This window comes from Equus asinus, chromosome 23 (assembly GCF_041296235.1).
Source record: "Equus asinus isolate D_3611 breed Donkey chromosome 23, EquAss-T2T_v2, whole genome shotgun sequence".
Taxonomy (NCBI): Eukaryota; Metazoa; Chordata; class Mammalia; order Perissodactyla; family Equidae; genus Equus; species Equus asinus.
The window spans coordinates 31,887,570-31,914,298 of NC_091812.1; the positions used below are offsets into that span (position 1 = coordinate 31,887,570).

The window sequence follows — 26,729 nt, forward strand, 5'->3', positions numbered from 1 at the left end:
ACTTTTTCCAAATCTTCGTATTTGTTCCTCTCTCTTCTTCTGAAGAGCTCTGCAAACTCCTTTGTCATCCACTCAGCAAGCAGTGTCATTCTGCAAACACTGTGCGAGGTCCCAAGGATTTATAAATGAATGAGATTCCATCTTGAATCTCTGAATCTTCAGAGGTCCAGTCTACCAGCTGTGAGGGAGTGGGCAGGATGGGAATGGCTGGGGGTAAGACCCATTAATAATCATGGCACAGTGTGGTAGGCTTGTAGCAGTTGTGCATACAGAGCCATCAGAGCTGAGGGGAGGCCCTGACGGACCCTGGAATGTTCACAGAGAGGGTGGCATTTGATATAGTTCTTGGGAAATGAAAAGCATAGTGGCAAATGTGGGAAAGTGTTGGGTCAGTCAGGGTACAGAATGGGGGAACTGGTGTAGAGAAGGAAGACTTATTCCTCTATGCTCTAGTTTCTTCTGGCTGGTCTAAGAATTAAATTGACATGAGACAGAATAACAGGAGAAAATCAAACAAAGGTTAGTAACATGTACACATGGGTGAAACCCTGGAAAACTGAATATCTCACCAAAATGGCTGAAGCTACCACCTTAAATACCATCTTTAGTTAAAGACAAAGGAGGATGCTGGGGTAGTGGTTTAGGACTTCAAAGGAGAGGGAGGTAATTTACATGGATATGGAAAAGCAAATGTTTGGTAAACAAATGTTTGCTGAGCCATCTCTAGACAATGGGACCAAGAGAGAACCTTGACAAAAATGGGCCTTGCTAAGCACCTTCCTGCCTATCACACCTAGAGTTATCTATGGTGACAGCTCCTTCCTGGGACAGGCCTTCTATCTTAAATTCTTGTAGGCAGTTAGGGGGAAGGTCAAAGTTTCTTTCAGAGTCTTTTGTTCTTAAAAATAATCAACCCAAAGAGATACACTTTGGGATGAAACTTCTGATGCCCCACTCTGACGTTCCAGAGTGATGGGGAAAGGGAAGCGTACACAGAGCCAGAGAGGTTTGAAAGAAAAAGGCACGTTTGGAATATGGCTGCTATTTCTTACCATTAAAAAGAAAGTTCCAGCTTCCACTAGGTGATGCTCATTATATGTTTCTCATGGCCTTCATCTCCAACCTGGATCCCAAGAGCACTCAGTTTTCTATCCCCACCAAAAAAGTTATTGGGGTGTAACCTGATATAAGATTCCACTTTAGCCAACCATGGAGGACTAAAGAAGAGGTGACCAGAGGCAATTTGCTGAGCACTTGTTAGGTGTGAGCTAAGCCCCTTACATTATTACCGTATTTAATTCTCATAATGACTTCATGGGCTAGGTACTATCACTATTCCCATTTTTAAATGAAGAAACTGAGCACAGAGAGGCTGAGCATCTTGTCCAAAGTTATACAGCTAGTGGGCAATGGACTGTGGTTCTAATCCAGGCAATCTACCCAAAGGACCTCAACTCCTAGCCAGTGTGCTATCCTGCCTCAAGACTGAGCACTGCCACCACCAGGAAAGATAAAAAACAAAAAAACCCTACATCAGAAGAGCGTCCCACTCATCTCCTCATCTAGAACAGCATAATGGTGAGGGTGTCGCATACCATGTGAGTGGGTGAGATGGAGATGCTCGGACCAGATCTGCCTCCAAGGGAGGACATGTTGCCAGTTCTGAGTGCTGTCAACAGCTGGCCCTTCCGGGGGACTGCCTCAGCTGCTGAGTCACATTCCCCAAGGTCATTCGACTTCCCATTACGGGCAACATCCAGTGCCTGAGTCAGGAAGCTATATAAAGGTCCAGCCATCTAGGCCTAATAATCCTGAAGGGCCATGCCAGCTCCAGGGCCTCCGAGGGGGTGGGAGGGAAGGGATCGGCCGAGCCTGTTGTCGGGTCCACATTGAAGCTCCAATTCTCCCTCTGCCCCGTGCTGCTTCCTATCCCTCCCTCCACAGATGTCAATCCCCTGGGCATTCCTTAATGAACATCCTGCCACTCTGTGTCAGAGCCTACTTCCCTGGGAACCCAATTGGTGACAACAGCAATTCCACTGACCAGAGAAGTTTGTGGCATCTCAGTTTGTTCTGTCCCTTTGTAACTTCCTTTCACATTAGTTTCCTTCCGTTTCTCATGTTCCAGATAAATAGATAAGAGTTTATAAAATTCTCAAAGGAGGGCTACACAAAGATTCAATCCTCCCCCCCTTTTTTGTGAAAAGGCTTTATTTAGAGCAGTTTTAGTTTCACAGCAAAATGAAACACAAGGTACAGAGAGTTCCCTAAATCCCTTCCCCGACTCACGCACAGCCTCCTCCACTATTAGCATCCATTTCCCCTGGTTTTGGTAAGAGTTATAGGTGATGGAGGCAAGACCTTTTTAAAACCAAAACTTTCATTAAAACAGTTTACAGTCATGTGTCATTTAACAATGGGGATATGTTCTGAGAAATGCGTCCTTAGGTGATTTCGTCATTGTGTGAACATCATAGAGTGTACTGAAGGGGAACAAAATTTGCTCCCCCCTCAAACGTGTCTCTTTAACCTGAGAACTGTTTTAGACTGATCATTTTTAAGAAACAAAAGACACAGAAAGTTTTTCTTGTTATCTCCCCCTTAACTGCCTAAAAGAATTCAGATTAAAAAACTGTCTCAGGAAGCAAGCCGTCACCTTAGCATAACATGAACTAGGTGGTAGACAGGGAGGAACCTAGAAAAGCCTGTTCGTTGGGCTCCCCTCTGTGTTATTCTGTTTCTCTGTGGCCAAACACTTGTTTGCCAAAAGTTTGCTTGTTTTCACCTACCTGTGAATTGCCTTCCTCCCCTTTGAAGTCCCTGACTCTCCCCACCCCCAACATCTTCTTTTGTTTTTAGCTGATGATAGTATTTAAGGTGAGGGCTTTGGCCATTTTGGCAAATTACTCAGTTTTCTGGGGTTTCTTCCACGTATACACATTATTAAACTTTGGTTTTGTTTTTCTCCTGTTAATCTGTCTGATGTTGCTTTAATTCTCATATGAGCCAGAAGAAGCTGAAAGGGTAGAGGAAAAGTTCTTCCTCCCCTATAGTACTCACACAATCTTAGAGGGTACAGTCTACCACACACTTAAGCTATATAGTACTAACCTTATGCGACCACTGTCATCTACGCAGACCATCATTGGCTGAGACATTGTAATGTGGCACATGACTGCATATGAATTTTTAATTGTTATTTTTAATGTTTGAGTGGTTGGCAAACTTTATTCTGGCAGGCTCCTGAAACTTTCTCAGTCGCAGTGTCCTCATCTCTAGAATTAGAATAATAATTATTGAGAGGATTAAATTAGATAATATGTTCCAACTCCAAGCAAATTGTCTGGAACTTAATTAAAACTCAGAAAATGGGCATTTTTGTGTAAAGTGGCATTACACAGGCCACAGGGTATATTTGTTTCCCACGACTGCTGTAACACATTACCACAAACTTGGTGGTTGGAAACAACAGAAATTTATTCTCTCATGCTCCTGGAGGTCAGAAGTCCACAATCAGTTTCAATGAGCTGAAATCAAGGTGGAGACAGGACTGTTCTAACTCTGGATGCTCTAGGGGAGCATCCTTCTCTGCCTCTTCCAGCTTCTAGTGGCTGCTGGCATTCCTTGACTTGTGGCTGCATCACTCTAATCTCTGCCTCCATGGTTACATTGCCTTTTCCTCATCTGTGTGTGTCAAATCTCCTCTTTGGCTTCCTTTTAAAAGGATACACATGACTGCAGCTGGGTCTACTCTGATAATCCAGGATAATCTCCCCAATGCAAGATCCTTAATTTAATCTGTAAAGACCTTGTTTCAGTATAAGGGAACATTTCCAGGGTCTACTGATTAGGATCTGATATCTTTGAGGGGCTATTTTTCAGCCTACCACACATGATACAGTTCCTGCCCTGTCTTTATAAGGCATAGTCCTAAATATTTCATCTTTAGACTGCTAAAATAGCCCTTTATCTCTTCATTTGTCATTCGAAACCATCTGTCTTACAAAGCAAGCCTCAATAAATTGAAGAAAATTGAAATAATATCAAGCATATTTTCCAATCACAATGGTATGAAAATAGAAATCAACTATAAGAGAAAAGCCAGGAAAGTCACAAATATGTGCAGACTAAACAACATGCTACTAAACAACCAGTGAATCAATCAATCAACCAGTGAAAGGAAAAATCAAAAAATACCTAGAGACAAAGGAAATAAAAACATACCAACTCTTATGGGATGCAGCAAAAGCAGTACTAAGAGGGAAATTATAGCAATACAGCCCCACCTCAACAAACAAGAAAAATCTCAAATAAGCGATCTTACACTATACCTAAAAGAATAAGAAAAAGAAGAACAAACAAAGCCCAAAGTCAGTAGAAGGAAGGAAGTAATAAAAATCAGAGCAGAAATAAATGAAATAGAGACCGAAAAAAAAAAAATGGAAAGGATCAAGGAAACTAAGAGCTGGTTCTTGGAGAATAAAATGGAAAGGATCAAGGAAACTAAGAGCTGGTTCTTGGAGAATATAAATAAAATTGACAAACCTTTAGCCAGATTCACTAAGAAGAAAAGAAGACTCAAATAAATAAAATCAGAAATGAAAGGAGAAATTACAGTTGACACCACAGAAATAAAAAGAATTATAAGAGAATACTGTCAAAAGCTATATTCCAACAAATTGGATAACCTAGAAGAAATGGATAAATTCTTAGATTCATACAACCTCCCAAACTGAATCAATTAGAAATAGAGAATCTGAAATGACCAATCACAACCAAAGAGATTGAAACAGTAACCAAAAGACCTCCCAGAAAACAAAAGTCCAGCACCAGATGGCTTCTCTTGAGAATTCTACCAAACACTCAAAGAAGATTTAATACCTATCCTTTTCAAACTATTCCAAAATATTGCAGAGGATGAGATGCTTCCTAACTCATTCTATGAGACCAACACTACCCTGATACTAAAGAGAACACAAAAATGGGAAATTACAGGCCAATATCACTGATGAACATAGATGCAAAAATCCTCCACAAAATATTAGCAAATCAAATACAACAATACATTAAAAGGATCATATACCACAATCAAGTGGGATTTATTCCAGGGATGCAAGGATGGTTCAACATCCACAAATCAATCAATGTGATACATCACATTAACAAAATGAAGAATAAAAATCACATGATCATCTCAGTAGACGCAGAGACAGCATTTGACAAGATTCAACATCCATTTATTACAAAAACTCAATAAAATGGGTATAGAAGGAAAGTACCTCAGCATAATAAAGGCCATATATGACAAACCCACAGCCAACATCATACTCAATGGTGAAAAACTGAAAGCTCTTCCTCTAAGAACAGGAACAAGACAAGGATGCTCACTCTCATCACTCTTATGCAGCATAGTACTGGAGGTTTTGGCCAGAGTAATTAGGAAAGAAAAAGAAATAAAAGGGATATAAACTGGAAAGGAACAAGTGAAACTCTATTTGCAGATGACTTGATTCTATATAGAGAAAACTCTAAGGAAGCCACCAAAAAACTATTAGAAACAATCAACAACTACAGCAAAGTTTCATGGTACAAAATCAACTTACGAAAATCAGTTGCATTTCTATACACTAACAATGAACTAGCAGAAAGAGAAATAAAGAATACAATCCTGTTTACAATTGCAACAAAAAGAATAAAATACCTAGGAAGACATTTAACCAAGGAGCTGAAAGACCTATACAATGAAAACTATATGACATCATTGAAAGAAATCGAAGAAGACATAAAGAAATGGAAATATATTCCATGCTCATGGATTGGAAGAATAAATATAGTTAAGATGTCCATATTACCAAAAGCAATCTACAGATTCACTGCAATCCCAGTGACATTCTTCATGGAAATAGAACAAAGAATCCTAAAATTTAAATGGAACAACCAAATAACCAAAGAAATCCTGAGAAAAAAGAACAAAGCTAGAAGTATCACTCCCTCACTTCAAAATATACTACAAAGCTATAGTAATCAAAACATCATGGTACTGGCACAAAAACAGATACACAGATCAATGGAACAGAATTGAAAGCCCAGAACTAAAACCACGCATCTACGGACAGCTAATCTTCAACAAAGGAGTCAAGAATATACAATGGAGAAAAGAAAATCTCTTTTCTTTTGTGGTGCTGGGAAAACTGGACAACCATATGCAAAAGAATGAAAGTAGAACATTATCTTATCCATACACAAAAATTAACTCAAAATGGATTAAAGATTTGAATGCAAGACCTGAAACCATAAAACTCCTAGAAGAAAACAGGCTGTACACTCTATGACTTTGGTCTTAGCAGTATCTTTTTAAATACTATCACTACTCAGGCAAGGGAAACAAAAGAAAAAACAATCAAATGGGACTCCGTTAGACTAAAAAGCTTCTGCACAGTAAAGGAAACTATGAACAAAACAAAAATACAACCCACCAACTGGGAGAAAATATTTGCAAATCATATATCTGACAAGGGGTTAATTTCCAAAATATATAAAGAAACCATACAACTCAACAACAACAAAATGAACAATCCGATCAAAAAATGAGCAGAGAATATGAACAGACATTTTTTCAAAGAAGATATACAGATGGCCAACAGGCACATGAAAAAATGTTCAACATCACTAATTATGAGGGAAATGCAAATGTGGGAAACTGGCCTACAATAAAATATCACCTTGCACCTGTCAGAATGGCTATAATTAACAAGACAAGAAATAACAAGTGTTGGAGAGGTTGTGGAGAAAAGGGAACCCTCATACACTGGTGGTGGGAAAGCAAACTGGTGAAGCCACTATGGAAAACAGTATGGAGAGTTCTCAAAAAATTAAAAATAGAAATTCCATAAGATCTAGCTATTCCACTACTGGGTATTTATCCAAAGAACATGAAATCAATAATTCAAAAAGATATATGCACCCCTATGTTCACTGCAGCATTATGCACAATAGCCAAGATGTGGAAGCAATCCAAGTGCCTATCAGTGGATGAACTGATAAAGATGTGGTGTATATATATATACAATGGAATACTACTTAGCCATTAAAAAAAGACAGAATCATCCCATTTGCGACAACATGGATGGACCTTCAGGGTATTATGCTAGGGAAGTCAGTGAGAGAAAGACAAATACCGTATGATTTCACTCATATGTGGAAAATAAACAAACACATAGATAAGGAGAATGGATTAGTGGTTACTAGAGGAGAAAGGGGTGGGGGGAGGGTGAAAGGGATAAAAGGGCACATAAGTATGGTGATAGACAAAAACTGGACTGTTGGTGAACACGATGCAGTCTATACAGAAACTGAACTATCGTGATGTACACCTGAAATTTACACAATGTTGTAAGCTAATATCACCCCAATAAAATAAATAAATAAATAAAAACTCATTTGCCTTATTTTAAGACCCTTCCTTTCTCTCCCAGAAGGCAATGTGGCTCCCAAAGTTGGGTAAGGTTTTTTTAAGGTCGCAGCACCAGACCGTGTTGCTATTTTGGCATCTTTCCAAGGTTTTAATTAATTCAAGGATACATTCTAGCATTTTTTCTCAGACTTATTATTCCAGGCACCTCTAATTCAGTAGGTTGCGGTGGGGTCTGGGAATCCAAATTTTTCAAAGTGCCCCCGGGTAATCTTATCATCACCAAGATTTGGAATCATTAATTTCTACAAAGCCCTTAACCAAAACCCTCGAAGTAGGGAATTCCCCTTCCCGCCTGCCCTGTGTGTCGTGGTTACATGACAGAGTTTTTATTAAAAGGGTGGGGGGAGAACCGACAAAAAATCGCAACCCTGAAAGCTGAACAATCCTATCTGTACAGTATTCACTGAGAGTTCCCTAGCGGGAAAACTTCCAATTCCGAATTAAATAGAGGATGATGACGACCAGGATTTGGCAGTCCTGCTGCTGTCACTAGCTCGGGACCTCGTGGGTCTGACTGATCAAGCCCGGGCCGCGCCCTCAGCTGGAGCCAAAGCTTTTCCAGGATGAGAGCGGCTCCAGCAAGGGGCGGGGTGGCGGCCGTCAGGCTACTCCAGCCGGTGGCGGACATCCATAGAGAGGTATTTCCAGAGAAAGCCGAACTTTGGGGTGGGCGGGGGAGTGGCCTGGGGCGCCACTCCTGTAAGCGGCAGCCACTCCAGAGTAGCGCGGGCAGGGGGCGTGGGGAGAGGTAGGTATATTTATTCAGCATGACAGGGGCGTGTTAGGTCCGCTCAGAGCCGCCAGAGGAGCTATCCTGAGAAACGGCGAAGAACCCAGCGCCCGTGTTGGCCAGGTGGGGGCGGCCGTGGTGCGTGCGGTGGTGGGAGTTGTGGAAGTCCCTTTGGGGATGATAGGGCGCAGAGTCAGGCTCAGCCGCGAGCGATGAAGGTGCAGTGTCCAGCTCAACTGTGGGGTCATGGGGCACAGTGTTAGGCTAAGCCGGGAGATGACTGGGGCGTAGAATCAGGTTCAGCCACGAGCTCTGAAGGTGCAGTGTCCGGTTCAGCCGTGAGGTGACGGGGGCGCAGTGTCAGGTTCTGCTGGGAGTGACGGCAGGGGCTCAGAGTCAGGCTCAGCCAGGAGGTAATCGAGGCCCAGAGTCAGGCTCAGCTGCGGGCGATGGGGGTGCAGAGTCAGGCTTAGCCAGGGGGCGGTGAGGGGCGAAGGCTCAGGCTCAGCCAGGAGGTGATGGGGGCGCAGGCTCAGGTTCATCCGGGCCGGATGCGCGCGGCGCGGCACAGGTAGGACTTTGCAGCAGCAGCTGGGGACGCTGGGTGGGGGCCCTGCCCCAGCCGCGGGGCGCTCGGGGGCCGGTCCTGTGCTCCGCAGAGAGAGGCGCTGAGCCCCGGCGGCCAGCTCGCGCGGAGCTGGGCGGCGGGAGGAGCCCTGCGCGGCCACCGCCTCCTCCGGCCGCAGGCTCCTCCTCTCCCCCCGCCTCCGTCGGCGCGCCCGCCCGCCCAATCCGCAGCCCTCGGCCCCGCAGAGCCGGGCAGCTTGTTTGGCCGGCGGAGGCTGAGCGCGACCCTAGCGAGCCGCGGCGCCCGCCGACCAGGGACAAGCGCGACTCCAGCGACCCTGCTCCGCCTCCCCATTGTCGCGGGACGCTCCGGCCCGCGCCCTCCTCCTTTTCCTCCTCCTCTTCCTCCTGGAGGGGAAGGAGCGGAGAAAGCCAAGCGGCTGCTCCGGGAAAGAGTGAGCCGAGGCCCCTGTCCCTGAGGCTCGGGGCTGGAGGAGGAGGAGGCGGAGGCGGAGGGAAGTGCGCGTCACTCCCGGGAGGAGAGTGTTTCACCTCCAGGCAGAGGCTGCAGCTGCCAGTTGCGTAAAAGCAGCAGCGGCGGCGGCGGCGGGCGCCGGGCGCCGGGGCTAGAGGGACTCCTTGGCCATGGAGGGAAGATCCGGACCCGGGGACGCCAGGAGCTCGGCTCCGTTTCTCTGGACCGCTGTGTAGGCACCTGAATTAGCCGACGCTAAGCGGGGGCGGGGAAGGTAAGAAACGACGGGGCCACGCGCTTTCCGTCCCGTCTCCCTTGTTGCCTGTTGGGGGCCACTGCGAGGACGCAGGCAGCTGTCCCCCGGCACCTTCCCGGCTCCTGACGGCCTGGCTTTTGGGCATTTCTGCCGAAACGGAAAACATCCTCCCGGCCCCCGCAGCACCCTCTGCGCTCCCCCCGCGCGCCTCTTTCCCGTCTTTGGATTAGGAGTAACGAGACTCCCCCGGAGTGAGTCCTCTGCGTAAGAAAGGGTCTTTGGGAACCAAGTCTTGATTTCTTTCTCTCCCTCTCTCTTTTCATTACGTTTACGGGAGAGGGAACAATGGACCTTTGAAAGTCGGTGTGAACAGCCTTAAACTTTCTGGAGAGGGCTGCGGTGGGGGAATAAACCCCACAGGAAGCCGTCTACAGTGAAAGGTTGATGGAATGTGCATTGCAGAGTCTGGGCTTCAGTGCGCGCGCGCGTACGCCTTCGGGGTGATCTTTGTCTCTTTACTATTCCCCTGGGTTGGGGGGGCCCTCCGCACCCCACCGCCACGCCGCTTTCTGTTAGTTAAGCTAAGGCGAGGCTTGAACATCGCGTGCAGCCTTGTTTAAAGCTGGGGAAAGCCTTAGCCCTGGACCCCACTCCCAGCTTTCCTCTGCAGAGTTGGGAGGTCTTGGCAGAGGAGGGGGTCCCGCTCTGTGAGGACCCCAAAGTGCAGCAGTTAATGCTAGTTGCTCCACCCCTTGCAATAAAACCAAGGTCTTGACGTCCCTGGATGCTCTCTGCTGAGGGTTGATGAATGTCACCAGACCGCGCAATGGAGCGGAAACTACTCAAATTCTCCGCATAAGGTTAAGAAAACAGACTTTGATATATATCTCCTTTCATCAGGCAGTAGGGGTTAAGGATAGAGTGCTTAATAGTTTTAAGAACTTTCCTTACACGCAAGAGCCGCTCACTGGCTGCTGTTGACTCTCCTTGTTTCCGTGTGACAATGTGATGTGATCTTGCATAATTGCACGTGTGAAGGGTGTGCAGCTGTTTTCGAGAGAAGAAAGTACGAAGTGAGAGGAATTTAGAGGAAGGGGGATGGAGGGAGGTTTCACCTGAGCGGAGGGAGCCCCCTGTACCTTTGATGAGCTATGCAAAGGGCTCTTTTGAGTTTGCATTTCTGGGCAAAGCAGAAGAAAGTGCAGTAGGCACTTCCTCTGCTTGGTAAACATTGGGTAGCACCTTAGGGCGTTTTATCCTTTACATTGAAATCACTCCCCTCAGCTTTCTGTGTACCTGCCCTGCAGAATCTGTGTGTGGGTGGGTGGGTGGAACTGGAAGTCTGCTGGCTTTCCCTTCAGTCCACCTGATGCTGTTTTAGCTAATGAATGGGTTTACAGGCTCAGAAAATTAAGATTAGAAGTGAGTTCTGTGTCATCACCTGTTCTGCTTTAACAGCCTGTGTGAATGAGCGAGCAAGCCGGCTGAGGACTGGTCACTGTGTGTGTGAACAGGGAAGTCACGTCGCTAAATTCTTACATGGTGCTTGTTTAGATTTCCTTTGTCATAGCTCATTGTTTGAGTAAAGTCTCCTTTCTTGATCTAACCTGTAACCCATAAATTTTCAGAAGTCTTAGATTTCACAACAGGAAAACAGTTCTAATAGACCGAATCAAACCTGTTCTCAAACAGCGATCTTGGAAAGGAAGACAAAGACAGTAAGGTAGTCTTGTGGGCCTTGTGGGTAGTCATGTGAAGCTGAAAGGCTACTACTTACTAGCTATGCACCTCTGGGCAACTTCTGAACTTGAGGATGATGAATCACACTTCAGAAAGAAACTTTAAATGATCACTATCAAATTCACAGTTTTAAACTCACATGGGATGCTGTATGTAAATGTGGACCTTGTAAAGTGCTGTAAAATATTTGTGAGTAGTGCATCATCCATCCACCCCCTCACTCACCATCCATTCAACTAACAATTCTTAATCACCTGTTGTGTGTCAGGCCCTCTAGAAGCAACCCGAATGTCCACTTTGTGGAGTGTTCTTGCTGGTAGGAAGAAGGAGTTGGCTGGAATGGTTGAAGCTTGGGGGGTCCCAGGGAGTGAAGATAATCTGTGTGGTGGCTTTCATCTATGAAGAAAGATAAGACAACCTCTGCTGTTGAAATGAGTCTAGCCAGGGAGAAAAGGAAATGAACAGTTAGAAGGCCCAGTAAGTATGTAAGTGTTTGGGGAGTTACTCATAGAATGCTTTAAGAACCCAAAGGAGGACCAGATTGGGGATTGTGGGGGAAGCAATTTTATGAAAAATAAAATTTACAATATCAGACAAAGTAGTAGGGACTTCTGAAAACTGGTGTCGGGGTTCCATCTTGACATGTAAAGACTGGAGGACTTGAAGTCAGATTGAGTCTAAAACAAGACTGACAATTGCTAAAAATTTGCTGTTGGGCATATTCCCTAATTCTCCACACATTGTTTCTTCATCTGTAAAATGATTTCAAAAATACTTGATGGAATTCTTTGAGGGCTAACCTTGATTTAACTTGCTATGTCTATGATAAAGTACAATACAAGCTGCCACTGTTTGGTATCAAAAGGTACTTTCAGAATCTGTTCTTTTTAAAGCTGTGAACAGACACAGATCATAACTTTGTGTACCTGGTGTCAGTCACAGATTTTTATTTTTTCGGCCCTTTCCAGAGTGTTCTGAACCTCGCCTTGACTGCAAGTCTGCAGACTTTAGCTTAGCTATTGTCAAATGGCATTCCACACTTGTTCAGACATCTTCCCATCCCAGCCACAGGAAATCTTTTCATGGCGTTGAGCTTGTGAGCACTAATTAGCAGGCTGGCCTGTCTGGTGCAGTACATCAATTGAGAAGGGCTTGTCTGGGTCTGTACTGTAAGTTCCCTACTCTGCTCTCTGCCTCCCAAGTCAGGCTAGCCCTTCTGCTTTCTTCTCTCCTAACAAGATGAATCTAGAAAAGGAAAAAGAAAGGAAGAGAAAAGCCATGCATCTGCGTTTTTGAGACCATGAAAATCACCCTTACTAATTTTCTCCGTTTGTAAAGAGGTGTAATTTTCAACTACCCTGTTAAAGAGAGGCTGTTCTCTTAGAAGCAGCTGCTGCTGTCTCGGGGAAACTCGAGTCTGTAGGCAATACTTGCTTTAATATACTTGCCTTAATTCTCCACTAGAAATGGACTTAAGCTCATCTGACATTTTAATAAATTGCCTTTGAAAGAAATCTATACTCAGATATTTAAAGCTGCCGTGTTCAATGTGACTTTGGAGGGGAGGGCGGTGTGAATGTAAATCAGTTTTCAGGACTGTACTACATATGCTGAATCTTAGCATGTAGTTTGAAAGGGCCTTAAAAACAATATTAAAATGAAGTTGAGGCCCAGAGAGGCTAACTAATTAGGTAAGGTCATATAGTAAATTAATGGCTTAGCACGAATAAGAATCTCTTTGTCCCTATTTACACCCAGCCATTTTTTTCCTCCCATATTCTCTAACTTGTTTCTGTTTAGTTTTGTTAGCAGTTTAGTTATTTTAATGTTTTAATGGTGAAATAATTTGCAAATGGGCTTAGAAACCCATTGCACCCAAGTTTAAGGCGACAACATACCTTCTTTTTAGTCTGGGAGAAGTTACGCATGATAGGGTGAACACAGTGGGGTGATGTTACTTGTAATAAATTTCTGTTAAATGAGGAACTAACTGTAAAAAAATAATCTTAGCTTTACTTGCATTTTCTATATAAATAGTACACAAATTTAAAATATTGTAGAAGTGTACATTTTTTAAAAGGTGTAAGTTCCTGGAAATATTATTCAGATTTGGGTTATGAATTGCATTAGAAATATGTCTGCGGGTTCTTTTGTTTTCCCTGTACTCGCTTTGGGAAGCCTTTAATGTTAGTTGTCAGGAACTGTGTTCAGCAAATATTTTATTGCATTCCTAAGATACGCAGGGCATTGTGCTGGTTGCTGTGAGCAATACAAAGATGAGCAAGGCATAGCGTCCTTATTAAAACGACTCCTTAAAAAAAGTGAAACAGACTGGGCAGCTGTGGATAACTTAAAACACAGAATTGGTATCGCCCAACAAATCAGTCCTTTGATCTAGGAGGCAATTCTGCTTTGAAATTGTTATTATTAGACTAACTTTGTAATTATATTCCTGACAAGACATTTCCTTACTTGGTGACAAGTGATAAATCTTTTACATTTATTTTATCAGGGCTCCATCTTAGTTTGGACATTAAGTAAAAATTTGGCAACATTTGATGAGACTTTATAGTATAAAAAGTTTGCCTAGGAGAACTTGTAGCAGTCTTAGCTTTAATATACTTAAAAGGAAAAAAAGTGGCATAACACTGCATAGATCTGTGTTTGGAACATTGTTGCCTAAAAGGGTTACAATTTAAGACAATCCATATTGAGCCATTGACAAAAGAATTGTCCTAATTGACTCTGAGTTTGATGTATCTTAAAACGTATGACTATCCACTGCAAACTAGATGTCCTGGTCATGTCTGATTACTGAGTCTCTCCTAGAGTGAAATTGTTATTGATTTGGGGGCTCTTGCCCAATTATTGGCTTGTGCTTGCAGACTGCAAGTCTGCTGTGGTCACAATGGTGTCCGCTAATGGTGACTCACTTCCCTGAAGGATATTTTTTTTTACATACGATGAGGGCAGAAAGTTAATTATTAACATTTTAGGGGTTGGAAAGATTAAGTTTAATACAAGGACAAGTGCCTAATTACTGTTTCAGAAAGAATGAGAAAGTCATTAAAAAAACTCTGGTAAAAAAACCCAAAACACAACTATTTTGGCTTATAATTTTTTTCCTAGTTTTGTTGAGATATAATTGACGTATGGCAGCGTTAAAGTGTACAAACATTGTTTTTTTAATACCACCAGTGCCACCAGTATAAAATCAACTTTGTATGAGGATTTCAAAAATATTATACTTCATTATTGAGAAAGATGTGGCTTTAATGGCTCAAGAGGTGCTTGCTGATAGCCATTCTCCAGCCATCCTGTGGTATACTCAGACAGAAATGAAGTGCTAGTAATGTGGAGGAGCTAGCAGTTTGATGGGAAATGGGCTGTGTATGGTGGGTTAGCTGAAAAGGCCAAATGAGAGATGAACTGTCTTCCAGCATGTCTTTTGATTAACGCGATGTTTAACGTTAATGATGTCTTTTGATTAGTGTGAATTGCTGCTTTCCCAAGTGCCCGTGCTGATTTTGACACTGCCTGTCTTTACCATATGGCCACCCTTCATGATGTCTGGTCAGCTCCTGGATAACTTTCCCAGGCTGCCTGGTGACCATGTTGTCTGAGCCTGGCTTTAACCTTAAAGCATGTCGTCTTTCTCCCTGTTTGGGTTTGTGGCACCTGAGCTCATCGTGCAGCCCGTTTGCCTGTCCTGTGGCTGCTGGCTGTATTCTGTCGCTGGCCAGTTATGCAAAGTCCAGCCACAGCTCTGAGTAATTGCTCATTCATTGGGGGTCCTGCCTTTTGACTCTCGGGCACCCCTGAGTTTTGATGAACATCATGGAGACTGTTGAGGAGCTGTAATATGGTCCCTTTGGTAGGAGGGTTTCACATGCCCCAGGAGGACAGGGACTATGACTAATTTGTATTTTGGCCAGGAGCTCATCTCCAGGTGACACTCTGCCTGACAGCCTTCCAGAGAATATGAAGACTGTGTGAGTCTGTTTTCCTCCCATATTGGTCATTGTTGGACAGTGTGTTGTCATTTTAGTGGCAGAGTTTAGTGGCAGATTTTAGTTCACACACACAAAGGGAGCTGTTCGTAGTAGTCTGATGTATACATTTGGGAAAGTAAGTTTGCCAGGGCTCTTGAAAATTTAAACTCTCTTCCATTCGTAGGGATTTAATAAACTCAGGCCATCACTTCCTAAGACCCACCAGCCCAGTGTCCTTGCCCCAACATGCATTGCAATTAATTGTTTATTTGTGTCGTCTCCTGCCCTCGACACTGGGCTTTGAGCTCCTTGAAGGCAGAGATCATGTATATTTTTTTTTTGCACCACTAGGTCCCTATCATCTAGCAGAGCTCTTGTCCCATAAGAGATGCTCAAACCTGAACGTACTCCCTGTTTGGCAAGGCTTTTCTCTCAGAGGTTGAAACTGTATAAAAAATAGGCCATGTGTGGTAGGTAAAAGAAATAGTACATTTGGATTCTGGTACGGGCCCTGCTGTGAATAGAAACTTTACTTTGATGCTGGATTGAGTAGCCCTGGATCACTCCACTCTGGGCATCTCATTATTTATCTGGAATATTTCCTAGTTTGAAAGGCATGTCAAAACATACTCATTAGATGTTTCCTACTGTCATTGCATTTTGATTTCTGGATATCACTAGAATCATGAACTTCTGGCATGTCTGTGCTTATTTATCAAACACGTCTCTGTTTCGTTTTCTTTTTTCCCACCTTTCAACATTCTCCCAACATAACTTTCTTGGGTCTTTCTTCTTGAGAAGTATTTGAAAGCTTTGTCCCTGGCACTCGGCAGAGAATGCAGCCCACAGGCAGCTCTGCCCTTTGCTGTAACCTTCATTAAATCAGCCTCCCTCAGGTCAGACTTTGGTTTTGGTTCTTTCTTTTGAAGGCCAGCTGCAAGGCTGATGACATGCCTGCGCCTGCCATTGTGTGCCTCTGCACAGCCATCCGTCACTGTCAGCAGCTTGGGAGCCTCTCTGCTGTGTCCTCCCGGCCCTTGGGGAACAAGGGCGAGGGGGGACGGTCTAAGGAGGATTGGGAGGGAGAAGAGAAAAGAGAAGAGCCTTTCAATAGAAAGAATTGAGGATAAAAAAGAATCTGAGGAATAATAATTGGAAAACAAGAAACAGAAGTGAAGAGCAGAGGACTGGTGGGTAAAATGACCCTCTCCTTCGTTCTCCCATTTTCCAAGTTGAAGAATGATCTGCCTCCAGTTTTGTTTCTCCTTTAGATCTTTGCTTCCATCCAGGGCCCTGTGTACTTTGCTTTTATTTTCCTTTTGATTGGGCAACGAGTGTTCGATATTCTTCATCATCCCTTTCTCCCCGTTGATCTGTAAGTCTGTATTTATCCTCCCTTTGTGTCTCTTTTGTTGCCTGTGATAATGTTCACCAGCCTTTTCGCTGTATCAGCCATCTTGGCTTTAGGGTCACGAACTGCGTTTTGTGGATACGCTTACCAGATTTGAAAAAGACAAGATGAATGAGTATATTTGGTGGCAGAAAAATCAGACGCTGTCTCCTGTACCTTACATAAATGAGAGGAGTATAAGAATGAATGAAAAATATTCCTTAAATGTTACTTATTTAACTTTAAAATGGGAAAGTGTTAACTTGATTTACTTTGGACATTAGATATTATAAATAAAGACTCCTTGTTTTGAGGAATCCATGTTTTAACAGGAGATTCAGTATAATTTGTGGAGGATCTATCCACTTTAGTGAAATTGTAGCTAATGTGTTAATCTGAATTCCTTAAACACAGACTCATAAGCATTTATTCTTTCATTGTTTTTGACATAAACAAATTCTTAGTATTTTCAGTTAATTTTTCTTTTCCAGGGATGTACTATTTTCTGACTATAGTTTTCTAGCAAAGAGGGTGTAGCTTAACCAAAAAGTGAATTTCTAAGCGTGGGGGGGGGAGGGAACAAACATCTAACTTTAATACTCCAATTCAAATGCATAGTGGCAAAAAAAAACCCCCACTCTTTAGTAAATTTAGTCTTTTTAGGACTACATACTTGAAGTGTTCCTTATAATTTCTCTGTATTATATTTTAATAGAGTTAGCATATATTGAGAGAATTATTTCCTTTGAGGGAGGAGATAGTGTGAACAATACATGCTACCAAACTAGAAGTCTGGTGTATATTGGTGTTTATGTGTAATAGTAGCTTAACTTGTAAGAATATCATTCCACATGTGCATCTCAATTGACCAAGTGGAGAAAAAAGGTAGGGGAATAGATTTGAAGTTTCTCAGTCCCTTATCCTTTCACTTCATAGGGAAAGATTTGTAATTAAGGGTTGGTGTGTTCACTTCTACCTCTCAACTTTGGCCGAGGTATGCTCATCAATGTAAGTAAACTAACTGTGCAAAGGGTCTTATTTCTTGGGAATGTACCAGACAATTGCAGGTGATGGTGACTCATCTTGATTTTGAGAGTGGAAGGAAAAGGAGAAGTGCAAGATAATAATGGAGAATGTGTCTTGTGCAACAGTGTGAAGGCTCTGTCCTGGTTAGAATTCTCGGGGGAGTTGATTCCTGGGGAGTAAGCGTCCACAAAACCAAGCAGATCTCTGAATGAAAGGGAACTTCATTTTTTCCCACCAGCTGTCTGTTTTCTCCCAAATAGATATACGTAGAGACCTAGCATTTATGCTGAATTCCTTTCCGGTGGTGGTTGTAGAAGAATGTATTTTATCCTGTATGCTGTAGGAATAGAATATGTAATAAAATATATTCCTCTAAACTACATAGAAAAGGATTTTCCCCCTTGAAACTAACTTCAACCTTTGTTTTTGAAAATCTTTATAATATGTATTTAAATACACAATCTTCGTGAGAATATCGATCACACTTAAATATTTGACCAATTGCGAAATTAAAGGGACTAAAAGTCAACATTGCTAAATTTATTTGTTATTGAACAATTTTGTGTGATTGAGGTAGTGAGCTCACTGTTTGTCAGCTACAGACATAATCTGAATACACAACAAAACTCAATGAAATACTCTACCCCATCGCACCCCAAAAAAACCCAAACCTGAAAATCACCTTGATGTTACTCTGTTGTCTTTCTCCTAAAAATAGGAGGTCGGAAGCTGGAACCATTAACTGAAAGTTCAAGGCCATTAGGAGCTGGTTGAGAATTTTATTAGGTCATTATTACTAATAATTGTAAACCTCTATGGTTTGTTTTCATGATAATTCATGAACACTTCTCTTTCCTGGCGTGTCTTACTTTTTGCTGTGACGGAGCATACCAGTCAGTGTGTTATAAAGACCTACCAAGATCTTAATAAAAGGAAAAGTTTCCTCAGCTGGATTTTGGCCAGTTGTACTGAAACTCTTGGAAAGCAAAGACTGTAACTTGTAGAATTGACCTTTAAGTTGGATACTGCTTCAAGAATTTTGTCCTTAATCAAAGAATAAACTTGATGAGATCATGCCAACTTCTTGACTGTTCCTATAAGCCTGAATTTTCCATTCAAAAATAAGTTCTCATAGCAAGTGTAGGGAGAATTAAAAGAGCTTAAATGAGTCAAGAGTATTGCATTTTCATTAGGGTTCAATGTGATGGAGCCAATCTGCATGGCCAGCCGTGGGACCCCCTGTGCATTGGGTTGGAGGGGCTGGACAATTTTGAGGACTGAGCATATGGTCTACAGGACGAATGTCCTCAACCACTGTGTACGTGTGGTAGGCATTTGTCTTCCATGTTAGCATCTGAGCCATGGAGAGAACATGAACACTCAGCCCTTTTAAAGAGCTCTTATTAGTTTTGAATTACTTTCCCTTTGATCCCAGCATTTATTGGCTGTCAGCGTAACAGTATAAAGTGGAGTGGAACATTTTCCTTTTTCCTATGTGCCTGCTGCGTTTCAGAGGTGTGTTGTTAAAACTGTTAGAAAATATTGTGAATGGTTGAGCTTGTCTAGATAGCTTGCTGCTCTTTATCTTTAGAATTCCTATTTGCAGTATTAATAATACCTTTTATTACCCACTAGATTGCATACTAGGATTGTATTTTGTAAAAACTAATGCATTGACTCTTTTGCTTGAAGTAGTAAATGTTCTTGGTTTTTCCCAAGTCAGGACAACTGATATATAGAGATTAAACAGATTTCCCAGAGCCTCAAGGAGGTTGAAGGAGGATTAATGGGAAATTCCAGTGTGTGTGTGTGTGTGTGTGTGTGTGTGTGTGTGTACGATATACAGAGGATTAGTGTGATCTAAATTCATCAAGCACTTATGAGAACCTACCACGCGTCAGGTCCCTTGAGAATACCAAGATGAGTAAGATGTCGTCCCTGACCTCAAGAGGCTTATAGTCAACTGCGGTAGATGGCCAACTATGTACATTCCCTGAAACATGAGGCAGAAAGCAAGAGGATCCAATAAGCATTTTAAACAGAGGACAGGGAAGGACAGGCAAGCAACTTCTTGGGGAATCCAGGGAAGGCTTCATGGATGAGATAGTGTTTGAAAACTTTAAATGAGACTATCTCAATTTTGTTAAAATCATAGCCCTTTTTATAGGTCAAAAAAATCCTAACAACCATGATCTCCTTTAATGTTATTGAAATTTCCAAATAAATTACTTTCTATGATTACTACTGTATTACCGCGTGAATTAATTGAATGCTCTTAGCAACTGTACAAGCCCCTCCTACCTTGAGATACTGTTTGAGGTTATGTACTCTTTATCCAAGAGAAGGATTTTATTTAAAATAACAGCAAGTTTTTAAGGTGTGTTTTTGTGTGTGTGTGAAGGCAACTGGTAATTAGACAGAAGTACTAGGTTTTGAATGATTCCCTTTTTTTCCAGCATTTGCATGTATATCTTTTAAGTTGATATGACAGTTTCATATACTTAGTAATTTCTTTCATTATCTATTTTAAATGTTTGCCTAAATTCCCTGTGCAAATTTTTAATTGTTTAATTTTATTTATTTATTTTTTGCTGAGGAAGATTAGCCCTGAGCTAATATCTGTGCCAATCTCCCTCCACTTTACATGTGGGTTGCCACTGCAGTGTGACTGATAAGTGGTGTAGGTCTGCCCCTGGGATCCAAACCATTGAACCTGGGCCACTGAAGCAGAGCACACTGAACTTAACCATGGCGCCTCAGGGCTGGCCCCTAATTTTATTTTTTAATTAATTAACTAATTACCAAGCCTTTTGGGCTACCACTTTATATCATCCGGTAAATAAATACTCACAAGATAATTCTTCCAAGAAACATCTAAATACCAAAACTTACACTTCAAAAACTTTGTGGAGTGTGTTTCCAAATTCAGTATGAATGACTTGGGTTTTCTCTCATTTTGGATTATCTGTCTTTAGGGACTCAGCACAGGCTGTGACAGCCCTTAAAATATATCAAAGAATACTCATGTGTTCCTTCTACGTAATATGTGCTTTCCACCAGAAATGCAGCCTTTTAAACAATGACATGTAATACAAACAAATTAAGTGTATTAAGTAGAAACATTGATTTGTAGTAAAAATTTTAAAATGGCACCTGATACTCGCCTTGAAGACCAGAGGAAACTCTTCATCCTCTTTCCTCTATGAGGTGCCTCCTTTGTTCTCAAGACCCCAAACTCAAACTACAAGTACTGACAACCATATGGATTAAACAACCGTTGTTGAGATAGCTTGGGAACCTGACCACCATTTTTACAATATTTGCTTGGTTGATTTCTCTCGGCCTTCAATCAAGTGATTTAAAATTGAATTTAGCAATTGCATTTCTTAGGGATGCTGTCAATCTTTTGTCTGTCCCCCATAAATCCTAACACTATCCTCTAATGACAGCAAAGGCTCACAACTGCTTATTGAATGAGTGAAATGTCAGGTTTTTGCCCATGAATAGTTTACATCTATAACCATCAATATACTTTTAAGTAATTGATTCACACTACTACTCATAACGTAAACTCATAAATGTAAAGTGAAAGCCCAAAGCGATGTATTTGGATCTTATATCTTTAAAAATTTTAGTAAATTCAGAGGGAAGTCTGGATAAAATATGACTTTTTTTGTTGTAATTTTATTCTAAGATATTGTTGCAACAATGTGTTACTTAGGAAAAGAATGATTGTATTTGCTGCGTATGCATTTACATGTTTTTTGGTAAAATAGAGTTAATGGGCTCAGATTATACATATATATACACACACATAACTGTATATATACACACACACATTTGTGTTTAGAAATAGTATTTATATATACACAAAACTATATAGTTTTGCAGAAGAATTATGGGGAAAACACAACTGTGATTATTTTTGATTTATTGACTTTTAGATTGTGGCAGACACCACAAACTGAATTTCATGTTAGGATACCATTTTGTGAATGTGAAGACACTAGTTATTCCCAGTGGGATGGTGACTTCATTTAGCTTCTCACTGCCTTTTGTTTTATTGTGGGTGCATCTGGAGAGACATTATCTCCCACAAAAGGGTCCTCTAGCCTGTTAAATAATAACAATCTTTCTCACCCTGAAACAATGAAGTATCGGATGATTGCAGCCTCAGACAAAAGATTCCCACTCCCGTTTCAGGGCAGATTATAGTCATGATTCCCCCCACCCTGGCGAGCCTGGCACTCAAGAATATCTAGTTTAGTCCTTTCTTTGTTAACAGGCGATCATAAACGGGTCTTTGTTGTACCACTCTCTCATTTGTTCCAGTGGGATGTATCCATTATTTCGTTCTTCTGCTTGGCACACGCAGCAGTTTCTTCCATAGCACCTTGGTTCATGCTGTTTTCCTTTTGTCATGAAACTTAAGCTTCATCTAAGTAATTGCTTTTGTTCAGAAATCAAACCCCACAAACCAAGTATTTTTGACAGATACACTGAGATTGTTCTTTGCCCCATGTAAAATCAGCATCAGTTCTTGATTAGATTCCCTTCCTGTCCCCATTAATTTCCAGGTTGTTTGGGTCCTGGGAATGCTTATTTGTGGCTTCTCTAATGACCACATTTTGTGTTTAATGGATTTGCTGCAGTTTAGAGCAATTTGGACGTACACTTATAACCAGGATCTTATTCATTGTTTTTGGCAGAAGATGAGGGTGATTAATTATAAGGGTATTGAATGAAGTCAGGTGACTCTGAGATGCTCTAGTTTTGAAGGAAGGGAAGTAATGGGAGAGGTTGAACATCATGTTTCTGAAGCCATTGAGCACGTCTTATTTATCCATAGTCATTGCAATAAGAACCTTATATGTCATAGCCCTTCCTCCCTTCCCTTCCCCCTCCCTCCCCTCCTCCCTGCTCTCCTTCCTACCTCCCTCTCTTTCTCTCCCCCTCCCCTCTATCTCCCCCGCCTCCCTCCCTCCCCCTCCCTCCCCCTCTTCCCCTCTCCCCCTCTCCCTCCACCCCTCCCCCTCTCCCTCCCTCTCTCCCCCTCTCTCTCCCTCTCTCTTCCTCCCTCTTTCTCCCCCCATCTCCCCTTCCCTCCCCCTCTCTCTCCCTCTCTCTTCCTCCCTCTTTCTCCCCCCCATCTCCCCTTCCCTCCCTCTCTCCCTCCCTCTCTCCCTCCCTCTCTCCCTCTCTGACGGGCAGAGTAAAGGTAAGGTTTCATTCAAAACTTACTCTTTCATTCAGAAACTTAAAAGTGCTTACTATAAAGAATATAAAAAATAAAAAAGGACTTCACTTTTTTGTGTGTCAGCTTCTCTTAGACAAGAAAGAATCATGTATAGTCTAGTGAACTTCTGCGTGGAGAATTCCGGAGATTACTGTGCCCTTTCAGACTCAGCACAGTTTAGTTTCGCCCTTGCGAAATTGATTCTTTGAAATTATTGCCTCTCAGTTGTTTAGAAAGACACAGTAGGGTAACTGTTAAGAGCCTGAACCCGAGAGTCAGAATGTGTCTGAGTCCTGGTTCTCCCATATGCCAGCTAATTAACTATTTTAGGCCACAGTTTTTTCTCATGTGTAAAATGGGGATAAGGGCACCTACTCATAGATCTGTTGTAGTAAATATATTAAATGAGTTGATATACGTAAGGTGTTTAGAACAGTGCCTGGCAATAAGTGCTCTATGAGTGTTAGCTATTTTTTTATCATCTTAAACATAATATTTGAATGCCTACTTTTTTTTTTAAATTTGAGGATTTAAAGAAATAATCTCGACTTTAGCTTTCTCACTAAGTGAATCGAGTCTCTAGTGCTGACACAGGTAGAAATACTTAAGTTGCTTCCCCACGAGACGAATCTAGTGAGGAATTAAATACTAAGCGTGAATGCTTGTCTGTTAGAACTTGTGAGGGCCACCCTGTGATCCTCATATGACGCATGGACTTTAACTTCAATTCGAAGAGCTTAGAAGAATGATACTCAAAGTGCGACCACCTGCTGCAGTGTCACCAAGGGGTGTTTTTAAAATGTAAAGTCCGTCCAGGGCCCTCTTTGCACAAATTTCATTAGAGTGAAGAGCCCAGGAATCTACATTTCTAACAAGCTTCCCTGGTGATTCTTATGCACACTGAAAATTGAGAAAGTTGCTAGGGCTCTCAACCCGGCGCTCGTTAGAATCACGTGGGGAACATTTAAAAGACATATATGCTTGGCTCCCAGGCTCAGAGATCCTGGTTTAATTGTGTTAAGGGCATTAGCGTTAGCAGATCATAATGTGTGGCCAGGCTGGAGAAGCAGCGGCATTGGAAGATGAGCAATGAAGGGGACTTTTGAAGCAGTTTGTTATATCATGGATGTAAGCTGACTTGATATTTTCAAAAAGTCATTTTACTGGGTTACCAGGGACAGGAGGAAATGGGGAATTATTGCTTGATGGCTACAGAGTTTCTGTTTGGGATGATGAAAAAGTTTGGGAAATGGATGGTGGTGATGGTTGTACAACCTTGTGGATGTACTTACTGCCTCTGAACTGTACGCTTAAAAATAGTTAAAGTGGTACGTTTTATAATATGTATCTTGTACCACAATAAAAATATACTAAAAAAAAGCCGTTACAATTCTCACATTTCTGAACCTTAATTTTTTTTCTTTTCGCAGTGACAGTGTATCATGCATGCCACTGATTCCAGGGGACGCTCCCCTGCTTTCCTGCAACCTCAGAATGGAAACAGCCACCACTCATCTGGCTATGTTCCAGGGAAGGTTGTCCCACTGCGCCCTCCTCCTCCTCCAAAGAGCCAAGCTTCAGCCAAACTGACCTCCATCAGACAGGAAGCCCGGGCCACCTTTGCATTCTCATCTGAAGAGCAGCAAGCCCAGAGAGAGAGCCGAAAGCAGAAGAGGCACAAAAATACTTTCATTTGCTTTGCTATTACTAGCTTCTCATTTTTTGTTGCACTGGCAATCATTTTAGGAATATCCTCAAAATATGCTCCAGATGGTAAGTGCATGTGTGTGTGTGTGTGCACGTAGAACATATTCTAGGAGAAGAAAGAGGGGAGGAAATGGTAGAATAAACATTTCTATAAATCTTTTGTTATCTGAAGTTGGGTCTAGTTGACTAATACTACGATTCGGTAATATGAGGTGTAACTTCTTACAAATGAGAGCAATTGTTAAAGGAGTCCACTAGAAATGATCCACTTAAAGGATGGCTCTTCCTTTCCATTTTGTCACTTTGTCTCAGGATGTTCTTGGAGAATTTCTTTTCGAAATTCTAATTTTAAAAGTCTTTACTTAATTCTTGTGCTAGCACAGTTTCATCCTTTGTGGGAGGTATGATTTTCAGATGGCTCAAAGTTTTTTTGATCATAAAGGTAGTGATAAACTACATTTAATCTTTTTAAAAAAATAAGTGAAAAAAATAAGATTTGAGTTCTGTGGTTTGAAACTGGCTGGGGAGGCAGTTCCAAAAGAGAAGCTTCAAGTATTTTTGAGGAACAATGTATATCCTTAAAAGAAAACATCCCGTAGGAGGTATAAGTTCTGATATATTTGTCTACAAATGACTCATGACTTCGTGGTCAACATCGTGTAGGGACGCTTTAACTTCTTAGGAGGCCTTTGCTTTTCCAGTTGGTAATGTATCCATACTTTGAATGATTTTGAAGAAGTTTGTTGTTAGTCAGCCTGAATATAATACCAACAAAGAATGGCCTCATAACAGAATCCCATTCATCCTTCTCAAAATCAGAGGGCTCCGTGCTATGGAAGGAGAAGCAGACCATAACAGCCTGCACTGGGTACCATATTTATCTGCATTTTTTTTTACAGTCTACAACAGATTGTTGTTGAATTAGGTACCTCCTTAAATGGTTATAACATTTGAGAAGGATTTTACCATTTATAAGACCTGCAAATATTATTTTATTTAGTTTTCATGGGTGCTTTAGGGAGCTTACAGACTTCAAGGTCCTGGAAGAGGTAGTGTCCATACTTGTAAGAGAATAGACCTGAAGTAAGAGAGATGTGCGTATCAACATCTTTGTTGGCCATGCCAATAGACCACATTATGAACTTTTGACCTTGCTTTCCATTGCACACAGCTTTAACTGTCTCTCCCCTTTTCTCCGGCAGAATAGCCAAGTTCACTGCTGTTGAGTCATTCTTTCCAAGTAATCTGCAGTTAAAGGGATGCTAGATTAGTGGAAAACTAGAGCTGAAATCTGTGGCTTTAAATGATGTCTTCCATCTAAGACATTCAATCGCTGATGTGGTTCCTTGAATCAACATTCTTTAGTTTCACATTTTGGCAGGATAAGTGCAGAATATCAGTGGAAAGATCTGGTATGCTGAACTATTTCAGGGTCAGCTTCACTGTGGTTATTGCTGTTACGTAACTTTGATAACGCACCCACTGCTCAACAAGCGGGTAGCAGGAAGGTGGGGCTGGCTGAGCTATTTTTCAATGGTTTTTGCATACCACAGATATTCTCATTAAATGTACTTTACTGGATGGAAACAGCCTAGAATTTTTGGTGATAGTTCTAATGAAGCATGCTCTCCTGGGGAATAACTAAACAATTGAGAGGAATTATATAACTATTGTGGTAGGCTCTAGATCTCAAAAGACTGGATATTCTTCTCCATAGCTGAGTACAGTGCTTATCACATGGGGCATATGTTTGCTTGTGACATGACATGACGGAGAAGTCCAGCTAGATGTTGTATGGGAAGAAAGGGAGATAGAAGAAAAGTTCAATGAATCTTCACTGTTAAGTCAGAACAAATTCATGAGATTTGTTTCTTCAGTGGGAAGAAGAGTTTAAGGCTTATTCTTAGTATAATAGTGATAATCACTGATTTATCAAAAGAATTAAATATCAACAATTATGAAACTGCTGTGAGAAAAATCAGTTCCATGGGTAATTGCCAAGGACTTAACTCGTGAGACTAATTTTAACTGCAGTAGTTTCTGTCACCTGAAAGAGAAAGCATAAGCCTAGGGCCATAGAAGTGCTTAGAAGTAAGATGTTTGCATTAGTGTTATGCAACTTCAAAGTGAGGAATC

At 41.8% G+C, this 26,729-nt stretch overlaps 1 protein-coding gene across 3 annotated transcripts in view; it reads left to right on the forward strand.

Moving 5' to 3' along the window:
- The first annotated feature begins 8,209 nt into the window (after positions 1–8,209).
- The window catches only part of CEMIP2 (cell migration inducing hyaluronidase 2), a 72,377-nt gene continuing 53,857 nt past the window's right edge, over positions 8,210–26,729 (forward strand). Inside the window, exons 1-2 of one of the 3 annotated variants that reach the window (XM_014848870.3) lie at positions 8,210–8,327; positions 24,317–24,659. In XM_014848870.3, the coding sequence (XP_014704356.3) occupies positions 24,329–24,659 (331 nt within the window). In that variant the 5' untranslated portion in view covers positions 8,210–8,327; positions 24,317–24,328. Of the gene's footprint in view, positions 8,328–9,380; positions 9,521–16,289; positions 16,425–24,316; positions 24,660–26,729 lie in introns of those variants that run through there. The other 2 variants (XM_014848861.3, XM_070495479.1) reach the window with 2 other exon arrangements.